The following is a 10878-nucleotide window of genomic DNA, read 5'->3' on the forward strand; positions in this document are numbered from 1 at the left end:
GTTATTCAGCTGAGGAAAGCCCTTTCAGTTCTGCTGAAGGGTTTTGAGGCGTTTTGTGCAGAAAATTATTGAAAATGTGTTTTCTCAGGCTGGGCTTTCTCCATGTCTTTTCAGACAGCAATCAATAAAGATAACTTGAATTGTGCTGTCATACCTCCTACCGCCTGCTGGACGTTGGTGCATCATCCCTACCAACATAAAACCACTTCTTTTCTTACTGGGGACACTTTCTCTGATTGCTCTCCACTGGCTGTTATAAAGATAGCTGCCCTCATCCCTGACCTTGGCTTTTCTTTTCCTCGCTACAGGACTGCCTGTCCTCCTCCAGCTATCTTCTTACAGCTAATGAGTCCACTCATTCATTTATTCTGTCTCCTTGCAAGTATTTTTAGACTGTGATCATCTCCCTTGAGTTGGCTATTTCTTAAAGAAGATAAACGCTATTTCACATCATCTTTCCTCATATCTTCCCTGTGCCTTATTAATTCAAACTCTTCATGTTTCAACTCTGCATCCTTTGAATATATCCAGTGAAGACCTTTTGCATGTGGACCTGAATGATTGCCCAGTAGTGTAGTATGAAAATGAACACCACCTACTTCTTATCTGTATAAGATTTTCACTATATGTAAGAACAGACCTCTGCTGGTTTATTTCACATTTACATTCCTCAATTTGTTTTCCATTATCATTGCAAAGGCTTCTGAGGCCTTGGAGATGGCACTATTTTTTTTCAGGAAGCCACACTGAAAATAGACAGGCCACTCAGCAAAAGCCTGTGGTTTCTGTGGCAAGCAGTTGGGCAACAGGGAGCTTTTCCCCTCAGCCGTTATCATTACCAGAGAAGAACTTATGGTCATCTGATTTTCCAAAGCCCAGAGAAGCCCTAAATGGTTTATATTTAAAATTGTTAGAAGTTGTCACAAGAAATCATGTTCTGAAATGTTTTTGCTATTGCGGCTGCTACTTAATAAAGTGCAAATGGTAAGCAATAGCTCTCTAAGCACAGAAATTAGGAAGCTTTTGTTATTTACCCTTATAAAACTTCAGCGCCATCAAACAGATTTAGCTGAGAATTTGTGACATTGCCGTTGAGCAAAGCCCTCATTTACTAATTTGTAGCTAAGAGCAAAGGCTCTATTCAGAGCTGTTGAGCCCTGTTACATTTTCTGCCCAAGGATTTCTACAAGTGAATGCACAGGTATGACTGGGAAGGAATGTCAGGACAGCTGGATAATCAAAGAGCTGCTTTTAGCTGTTCCTGCAGAATACTGCTCTGCCCCAAATAGGGCAGTCCACACAACTGGGAATGAGGAGAGAAATAAGCCAATGCGTGGGGTCACTGTAATGTTACATTTTTATAGCTCTTTTCATCCCAGAGGATCATAACTGTAAAGACTGCATACATCTGAAAGTCTCACTACTTCTGCTGACATCCAGCTGTTTGCTGCAGGGGAAGCATTTAACTGCACAAAATGACGACACGATGGTTTGCGGTCAGAACGCAGGTGTCTGAATAAGCCATGGGGAAGAGCAACTGGGTGAAGGATAATTGTGGGGAGCCATGCTGTGGTTGCTCAAACTGAGATTCCCCTGGGCTGCAGCGTGGAGTGAGACCTTGCAGCGAGGGCAGACAGCTCTGCCTCTGGCAAAGGGCCGGCATGGCCCAGCACCAGTGCGTAGAGGTAGCAGACTCCAGGGGCAGTTAACACCACTGCCTGCACAGGACTGTCCTCACAGGCAGCCCACCCAAGCTGTGAGGTGTCCACCATGCCACCCCCAAGAAGCTCATGGCTTGGCAGCAGACCCTGAATGCCATGAGCTGCCCAAACTGCAGCAACCAAGTGCCAGCAGCAGAGGGCAAGAACAGAATTTCTGCTGATGTAAAACCTTGGGAGCCCTTTGCCTGTACAGATATCTGAAAAAGAAGTTGTTGCATCAACTGATTGGTGGAACAAGAATAATTTTGGAGCCTGTCCAAGACGAGGTGCGTGGCTCCGAGTGCTGGCTCAGCTGCTGGTGACAAGGTGACTGTCTGCTCACCTTGGTGCCACCTCACCAGCGGGGAATGATTTACTTCGAGATGCTGTTTGTGGGCAACGATAGCATTTAATTTTCCTGTAGCTTTCCATTGAGGTTTGTAGTGTAATTTATAAATAGTGATTAGAAAGTGTCTCCAAGTTGCCTGCTAGATGCATTTTTAGATTGGTTATTACATTAAAGTAGAAAGGGTGAAAAGTCTTATCCAAAATGTTACGTTGGATTATTGACAAACCAATAAACGCATCCTGACTTTTTCCTTCAGGATGTCTGTATGCATGAGGTAACAAACGTAGCTTCTGTCACATACAAGGACAGCTAATGAACTGTTAGAAAGCACAATACAGCCACCATAAAAAGTCAAAACACTTTTTATTGTTCACTGTTAGTGCAAATACAGATTATTACACATCGCAACAGTGGTGCATTCATGCGAACACACACAGTGTGGAAGGGTTTTATGCTATGAGTTTTAATTATCCAGTTAGGGTTTTTTCAGTATATGTTCATGGTTGCTCTGCTCATCACAATAGACTTTGTTATCGATCCAAACGTGTATACAAGCGTGAAGCTGTGGAGGGCGGTTACCTATAGGACTGCGTGCCTCTGCTGTGGCTCATGAGGAATGCAAGGAGGTGAGCACATGTGCTTCTCTACCTGGGATGCGTAGAGAGCATTTTTGAGGAAGGAAAACACACTTTTCACAGCTTGTCAGCATACTCCCCAGCTTATTAAAGAGAAGCAATGGATTTCTACCCAGCCCACTTAAGCTGATGCAGTTTGCCAAAACAACAGCTTCTTGTTGCAGGTGCTGAGGAGCCCAGCACTATGATCCTGCTCAGCGTTGCTTGTTCTTTCTTAAGGCACCTATTAGCATAGCGTCTCAGCACTGATCTCAAGGGCTGTTGCTGCAGCTGGAAAACAACTGACACGTTGGCTGATTAATCCCTGTAGTAATTCCATTAACCTCCTTAATGGAGTTATAACATGGATGAATTTACCCCTCTGCAGCAACGCGAGAGGGAATTGCTCTGGAGAGCCTATAAACATGGTGTGGCAGGGATGTCTGAGGTAAACATTTTGGTTTTAGTGCAAAGTGAAGTGTCCTGATCCACTGGAACTGCTCCTGTTCCTGGGATTCGGAGCCCCTCACGGCTCCAACAGTGTCGGTGCCCTCTGCAGAATGTGATGCAGGGGAATGTGGGCATGTCCTTGGACGTGCTCTTTCCTCTCTCTCTCACCCAGCCTGACAGTACATTTCCTCAGACACAGCTTTTCACTCACCTCTGCATTGTCTCTCCCTGTGCTCTGCCTGCTGCTGATTTATCTGCTTGCTGCAGCTTTGCCTGTGCTGCATTCCTAGGCACAGGGCTGCTGAAAGCAAGTGGCAAAGCTGCAGTGTTGGCATGTCATCGCACAGGGAGCGGGTTGAGACAGAAACGGAGAAATACTGGATTTCTCTCTGTTTCCTTTCTGGCTTTTCTAGCCTTTTCAGAGCAGATTTATCTGCTGCCATAGCCATGTTCACAGCCTGCTCCTATGGAGGCTTGATTGCATTGCAAGTCTGCCAGGGAGGGCTTCTCAGTGCTGTGAAGTTGCCTCCAGAACAAAAGGGCCAAAGGCACCTTGGAGGCTCCCAATGAGCAGATGTCAGTTTTGCAGCCTACCAACAACAACCCAGGCTCTCAGGGAGCTCCTGCTGTAGCTTGTTTGGGGACGTACAGGTGGCCAAGGGCAGGGAACTGAGATCAGACTAATCCTGCTGCTAGTTCAAAGCCTGTTGCCATGTATGCAGGTGCAGTGATACGACTACTAAGCTGCAGTATCTCCTCCTCTACATGGTTTGTGATCTCTGCATTAATAGGCTAAATTGATTCTCTTGGATAGCCGGTCCCATCCTCCTGCAGAGGCTGCAGTCTCAAGGGATGGAGTGGCCCAGCTCCTCACGGTCCGGGAGCTGGGGAGTGCTGCTTGCAAGGGATTCACACGCAGGGGTTTTATTTCACTTTCTGCCTGCGGCAGTCGCTTCCCACGTTCAGCATGGGGATGAGAAGCCCCAGCAGCCATCTCTTGCCGAAGACCTCCCGCAGATTCTCCCTCCAGGGCCGGGCTCTCACCACCATCCCCTTCCGCACCTGGTACCGTGTCTGCCCACGCAGGATCAGCAGCAACTGGTGGCAGCAGAACCCCGCACAGGCCAGCCCAATCCCGAGCCAGAGGTAGAGCATGAGGATGACAAACATCTCAGAGCTGAGCAGAGCCCCTGCACAATGACAGTCAGGGGAGGGGAACAGCAAAAGAAGGTTTAGGCACCTCTCACGTGTCAGCATCGTATGCAGCCCTGAGGGCCTGGCTGGCCACATTGAGCAGCCATAAAAGGGATGAGTGAGGAGAAAGGCAGGGTGATGACTAAGGACGTAAAATTGCTTTCGTTGTAGTACTCCAGGCAGTGCAACCCTTTCCTTGTAGTGCCCCAGGCAGTGCACCCCACTGGGGAGGTGCTAAGATGGTGGCAGTCTCTGCAGAGTTCTCCCTTTGCTGTTAATGTGAGGATCTGGATTTCAGGGGCAGCCTCAGCCAGAAGTGAAAGGCATTTGGAAGACTGCAGCTCTATTTTGAAGAATATGAAATGATTTCAGCACCTGCCTGTTAAGCACAGGGACTCGGGGGTATCCAGGCTCCTTTTGGAAGGAGATGCAGTTCTACAGCGCTTGGATGCTTCCAGAAACCTTACTGTATGCATTGATACCAGGAAGACAGATCTGGGGCTCATCAGTATACATACGTATGCCTAGAGAAGCTATAGATGCCCCATCCCTGGAGGTGCTCAAGGGCAGGCTGGCTGGGGCCCTGGACAGCCTGAGCTGGGGGGGGCAGCTCTGCACATGGCACAAGGTGGGGCTGGGTGGGCTTTAAGGACCCCTCCAACCTAAGCCATTCTGTGATATGTATAATCACCATACATGTATATATACATAATATGTTTTTTAAAAAAAGAAAGAAAGAAAAAATCAGTAATGTCTTTCCCACCATTGGACAAATACAGCTTTCATATGCATGCAAGGAACTGAAACAGAAAACTTTCCAAAATGCAGTCCAAATTCCTTTTCTAAAGCTGCTGCCAGAATACTCCACCCAGCCCATGGTCTCTCAGCCCAGCCTGCCCGGCGTGCAGTGTGGGAGCACAAGCCTGGCACAGGCCCACGCCATGCGCTCAGGCCTGGGCTCTGCCTGCAGGCCATTCTGAGGGCTATTGGTGAGGGTGCTGCTTGCCGTCCTGCTAGGAAAAGCACCAGAGTTGTTCAGCTTTCTCTTTAAATGCAGCATCATCTTTCCTTTCTCATTAGGTCCCAGTGGGCTTCATATGCCAAGCAGGAAGGGGAGCACAGCACCCAGGATGGCGGCAAACCCTCAACCGATTCTATCAGAATAACTTAAGGGACCAAATGTGAAGCGCAGAGCCAAATACGGGTTTCTCTGCTCTTCTTCTGCTGGACCTGTGTGACAGGCGTGCGTTCCCTTCTATAGCTGATTTCAGATGGGATGGAGAGGGGGAAAATGACTTTCTTCTTAGCCTTGGGAAGACAGCTGTAAGCTTTATTTCTATGAGCTGCTGAAATTCAGCATCAAATAAGTAATTACACTTGTTTCCCTTTGCATTTATTCAGCATCTCTCAGCCGTATTTTCCAGATGTGTGCATTTTTTAACCTTACTTTCAGGCTGCCCACAAAAAGCATTTTCTATCCTTCCTTTCTCGGATCTGGCCTGACCTATATTTACAGAAGTGCTCTTCATTTGCCCCTCATCACCGCAGTCCGCTTCAGTCTTGGGTTCATTTTGCTCTGACTGACCTGAGGTGGTCTCAAGCTTATTACCATACATTATCTATGCCAGAAAAACTGAATCACAGCCTGAAATTATAGACTCTGGGTCAGACTCCAGAATACATGCCTGAGCGCAGTCTGGGCAAAACAAGCCAACCAAAAATTTCCCCAGCATGGAAGCAGGAAGCACTGAGTTGACCGAGATCAGCAAATTCAACTTCTGTCCTCTCCCTCCTCCCCAGTGCCGAGGGCACCCTGGAGATGAAGGGTAAAGGTTGTTTTTTTTCCTGTTATACTAATGCTCTGTTCAGATCCCACCTAAGTAATAGCTGCATAAGAACATTGGATGGGCAGTCCTTCTAGTAGCTATACCAGATCACGTTTCTTTTTCCTGCACTGGAGGTAAATGCACTGATGGAAGCCCGGAAGGCTCTTCCTCCTGAGCAGCCAAGGCACCTGCATGTTACTGCATGCTGTCATCCCAGCTGAGGCAGGAATTCCATGGGATAATGTTTCTATGATTCTGTTGGCTCCTGAGGGTGCCCAAGCCCCCGGCCCTGCTCCAAGCCCCTTCACACCCCATTCACACACTGCTGTGTGCCCACTTGAGGGCTGTGGGTGCTGACACCAGAACTGGGGCACTCCTGTGTCTCTTCAAACATGTGCTAGGACCCAGCCTGGTGCAGATGAACCCACAGAATCAGGGAGAGAACTAATTCCTGGATAATCTTCTCCCACATCCCTGCTTTCCCTTCCAGGCTGATGTGCTGAGCAGAGCTTAGGCACCAGGGACAAACATGCCAAGTGTTTTTAATGCTAGCGAAGCTCGTGCAACACTATTTACAAAAATTCTTCTACATGGAAAAATGACTCCATAAAAATGTCATGGCAGGGTTTCATGTTTATAGTCTCTTAGTGATTACCATGACGAATCTGCTCGTTTGCCAAGTAGAGATATTTGTTTGTTTTCAGATGGCAACCCTGCAAACCCAGCCTGGAATCCGAAAGCAATCTGGGGCCTTTCTGGCTCTCATATCACCAGCAATGGAGCTCCCTCAGTCAGATAATGATCAACAATTCTGGTGGCAGTGCACAAGGCAAAACAGACTGCAGGCCCTTCTTACTGAGCTCAGCTGAACCTTCAAAGCTAGAATATGTGGAATACCTATTTTAGTGATGAAAACTGATCTAAATGTGCTCGGCGTGAGCTGCATGTGGGGAAAATGGCATTTTTCTGCTGTCACTTTCAGAGCAGACTCTGCTGTTTGCAGAGTAACTTGTCCCAGATCAGGTTTTATCTAGCTCTTAGGTTTGGACAGAGAAAGGGAGCAGTTTGGAGAGCCTGAGAGCATGGTGAAAGGTGAAGAGACAGGGCTGGCAGAGTGGGGGAAAAGGCACAGCAATAGAATGAATGGGAGGAAGGGAGAAATCCTGGGGATGTTTACAGGAGGACGGGAAGAGAAGGGAAATCAGGAAAAGCAGAGGAACAAATAAGGGATGGTGAAAGGAAGATAGAGAGGTTTGCTTTGGGTGCAGAGCTCTTCCAGAGGGTAGGAATAGATAATTTGTCCTGGCGTTCTGTGGAGCTGCATCCCAGACTAGAGTCAAGAGAGAGGTGTTAGATCACATTGCATTAACGAACTCCCTGCTTGATTTCTGAAACGTGAGCTCAAATTCTCCTGTGCTAGAATCAGTAAGTTTGCTCTGCCAGGAGGCAGAAGGTGGAGTAGGTGCATGACTTGGATGCAAAGAATGGTCATATCTCCTCTGGGAGACTCCCCGCATCTGCATGTAAGACTCCCCTCACCTGTAGTACAATGAATGAAATCTCCCTCCTCTGTCTAAATGCATCACGCACGACTGCAGCCCTAGTCCATCTCTGGCAACCTGGTTACAGAGTGTTCTCCAGAGTATAACACGTTATGAATAGGGCTACAGCTGTAACCTGGAGAAGGTCCCAGCCTCTGAAGCCTTTGCCTTTAAAGGGGGCTTTACCAAACACAGACAATTCTCCCCATGCCCGCGCCCCCCTCCACCCATCCTCACACACAGCCAAACAGCAAAGAGCATGGCCACTGTCCCAGAGCCCTGGAGGAAGAACGGGCTCCTCATGGCCAAGGAAGGATCCTTACCTGAGAAGAACTGGCTGATAGAGTGAGGCAGAAGTGTGAGGAAGGCGAGCGGGTTTGCAAAGGACATGGAGAGTGAAGCGGAAATGTAAGCCATGCCTGCCACCAGGGAGTCGAGGCAAGCCAGGGAGGTGTAGAGGCAGAACATGATGAAGTTCCGCATGTTCCTGCTCCCAATGCAGTTCCCTGTGAAGAAACAGTGGTGGTCATGCCTTTGGGTGACTCTGGCACACAGTCTACAGTAGTGAGTGCTGGGCAAGGCTGAGCCAGGGGACCTGCTTCCATCCAGCCAGTCCGCCACCATTTCAGCTCCTTCGCCCAAGTTTAAGCCCTTGCCCAGTTCCTCAGGGGAGCTCTGGATCACGAGGATGTAGTTGCCCAGGGCATTAGCTGAGAGGAAGAGGAAGAGGGCCCCATGCAGCAGAGCAGGAGAGAAAAGTGGGGTGGTGGAGGGGTCTCTGAACATGCTGGGGATGAAGAGAAAGATCTGGAGGACGAAGGTCACTAGGGAGATGCACAAGAAGTAGGCTGGAGCAACAACATTGAGCAACCTGAGAACTAGCATTGCGGATTACGTTCCTGCAGGGGAGAGCAAGGAGAGGACGAACATCACCGCTCCGGCTGCACACTTCATCCTTCCATTTCCTGCCGGGTCCCCGGCCCCGCTCTGCTCCGGGTGTGCCCCGAGGCGGGGAAGCTCTCTTTCGCCGCCGCCCAACGGCCCCGGCGGGGCTCGGCAAAGGGGAGCCCCCGGGCAGCGCCCGCTCCCCGGCGCCCGGAGGAGGCAGCCCGGCCCCGGCGTCTGCCTCCGGGGAATTCGCAGCGGCGGTGCCCCGGCGGGGCTGCGGAGGCTGAAGGGGAAGAGCTGGCTCCCGCGGTGTGCCGGCGGTATAGGCACCGCTCCGCTCGCCTAGCAGAGTCCCTCTGCCAGGCAGGGTCAGTTTTGGTACTGCATGAGAGGAAAAAAGGTGGTGCTGGAGGAGGGGGGAGTGAATTGGAAGGGAAGGGGGGAGGAGAAGGGGAGGGGGGAGAGGTTGCTCTAATCCACTGCAATACGGATCAAATCCAATGCTCTAATTTATCCTTTAAAGCCACGGATCTACAGATTACCTCTCTGACCGCTGCCCTGCTCTGCACGAAATTAGAAAATGCACAAAACAGCTGGTCAAGTGCTGTCCGGATGCAACCTGCGGCGCTGGTCTACCGAGCCGGGCGGCCTCGCAGCCGCAGTCGCGGCTCTGGCCGACCACAGCGCATCGGCACCGGCCGGGCGGGCTCTCCCGGTTCTCTTTGTTCTCCTCTCGGCCCCGGGGCTCAGCCCGTACGGCGGGGACGCGGAGAGCCCGGAGGACCGAAGGCAGCTCGGAGCCAGCCCGGTCGCGGCGTGGCTGCCCCGGCACCCCTCGCACCCCTCGCCGGCAGCTCCAGAGAGCTCCCCAGCACCGCGGTGCCTGCAGAGCCCCGGCGGCTGTGGGGGGGGTCGGCCCCGGTGCACGCCGCCGCCCTGCAGCCCCTTTGTCCCTGCTGCTCCGGTACCGTCTGTCTGGCACCTCGGAGCCGCCGTTACCGCCTCCAGTCAAGCCGAGACCCCCTCGGCTGCCGCGTCGTAGAGCAATCCGACCCCGTGCTCCTTCTTCTCCCTCCGTCTCCCTTTCCTTCTTTCCCTCCCATTCTGTTCTTTTGTTGTCCCACACTGTTCGGCCTTGTCCCTGTCCCCTGTCTCCGTCGCTGACCCTGTCCTGTCTCTGCCCTTGTCCTGCCTTGTTGCTCTTTCTGTCTCTCTCCCCGTTCTGTCTCTGTTTCAGTTTTTGTCCTATTTTAATTCTCCCTCTCCCCTTCCCCTGTACCGTCCTCTCCCTCCCCCGCGACTCCACACCCTCGACCCCATCCCCTTCCTATCCCCTTCCGTCCCGCGGACCCGGAGCTGTCCGTTCAGCACCACCGCACGTCCGCCAGCTCCCTCCGCACCCTCCCGGAGGCTCTGAGAAGGGACAAGCGTGCGCTCGGGGCCTTGAGGTGTCGCCGTCCCACGAGGCACGTCCTGCCCGAACCAGCATCTGAGGCAAGGGGAAACCGGAGGACAGCCTCTGCCTGGGTGGTTAGTACCACCCTGTACAATAGCAGGTGTATAGGAGAGGGTTTGGTATGAGCAGTGGTGTTTGGGCAGCGTGGCGGGCTGATAGAAACTGTGCCAACATGTATTCCCCTCTGTCAGCTGCACGACCTCAACCCCACTGCCCACCTACACAGCCCTCACACTGTCTACACAGGCGCTGTGCACAGCCTCTCATTCTCCCACACATCTACATGCTGCACCCACTCAGCTCCGAGAAGCATCCCTTCTCCCTCCACAGACAAACCACCCATGGAGAGGAAAGGGGAAAGAAGAGGACTGCTGGGCTGTAGGCAGCATTTCTGGGAACTCACCACTGGGTCAGAATTCAAAGAAAGATGACTTTAGCCTAATCATAGGTCCAAGGCTTACTAGCCCACCTCAGCACATCCAGTAACAAATTGCCTCTCCCTTTGTCTGAATACACAGATCAAAATTAAAACGTATTTCAAGTCTCTTCTTCTAGGGAGAGAGATCTGGAGCAGGGGGTGGCTGTACTTATCTCTTACACTTGCACCAGCATGGAGGTCAGTGACAGCAACCAAGTTCAAGGGTTCTTTATCAGAAAGGTTTTTTTTTATACCGGGTAACTTTCATGATTCAATATTTCTAAGAATAAAGGAGGCAATGATACCTGTAAAAGAAAGCGCAAACTAAGCCTGTAGGCACTGGGTCTGCTGTGACAAACAACTAAGAGACACCTTCGTCAGAACTGGAAGGAGAGCTGCTCAGAACCAATCTAGCTTTCACTCCCACCTCCCTCATTCTCCT

The 10878-nt window shown here is 50.9% G+C and overlaps 1 protein-coding gene across 1 annotated transcript; it reads right to left on the bottom strand.

The window, feature by feature from the left end:
- Positions 1-2394: 2394 nt before the first annotated feature.
- Positions 2395-8933, bottom strand: ZDHHC22 (zinc finger DHHC-type containing 22). The gene is made up of 2 exons (XM_426450.6): positions 7998-8933; positions 2395-4303 (listed from the first exon to the last, which is right to left on the bottom strand). Exons 1-2 carry the CDS (start codon positions 8557-8559, stop codon positions 4038-4040), a joined length of 828 nt encoding a protein of 275 aa, XP_426450.3. The 5' UTR covers positions 8560-8933; the 3' UTR covers positions 2395-4037.
- Between the last annotated feature and the right edge of the window lie 1945 nt (positions 8934-10878).

The sequence above is a fragment of the Gallus gallus genome, chromosome 5 (assembly GCF_016699485.2).
Source record: "Gallus gallus isolate bGalGal1 chromosome 5, bGalGal1.mat.broiler.GRCg7b, whole genome shotgun sequence".
In the NCBI taxonomy this organism is placed as follows: Eukaryota; Metazoa; Chordata; class Aves; order Galliformes; family Phasianidae; genus Gallus; species Gallus gallus.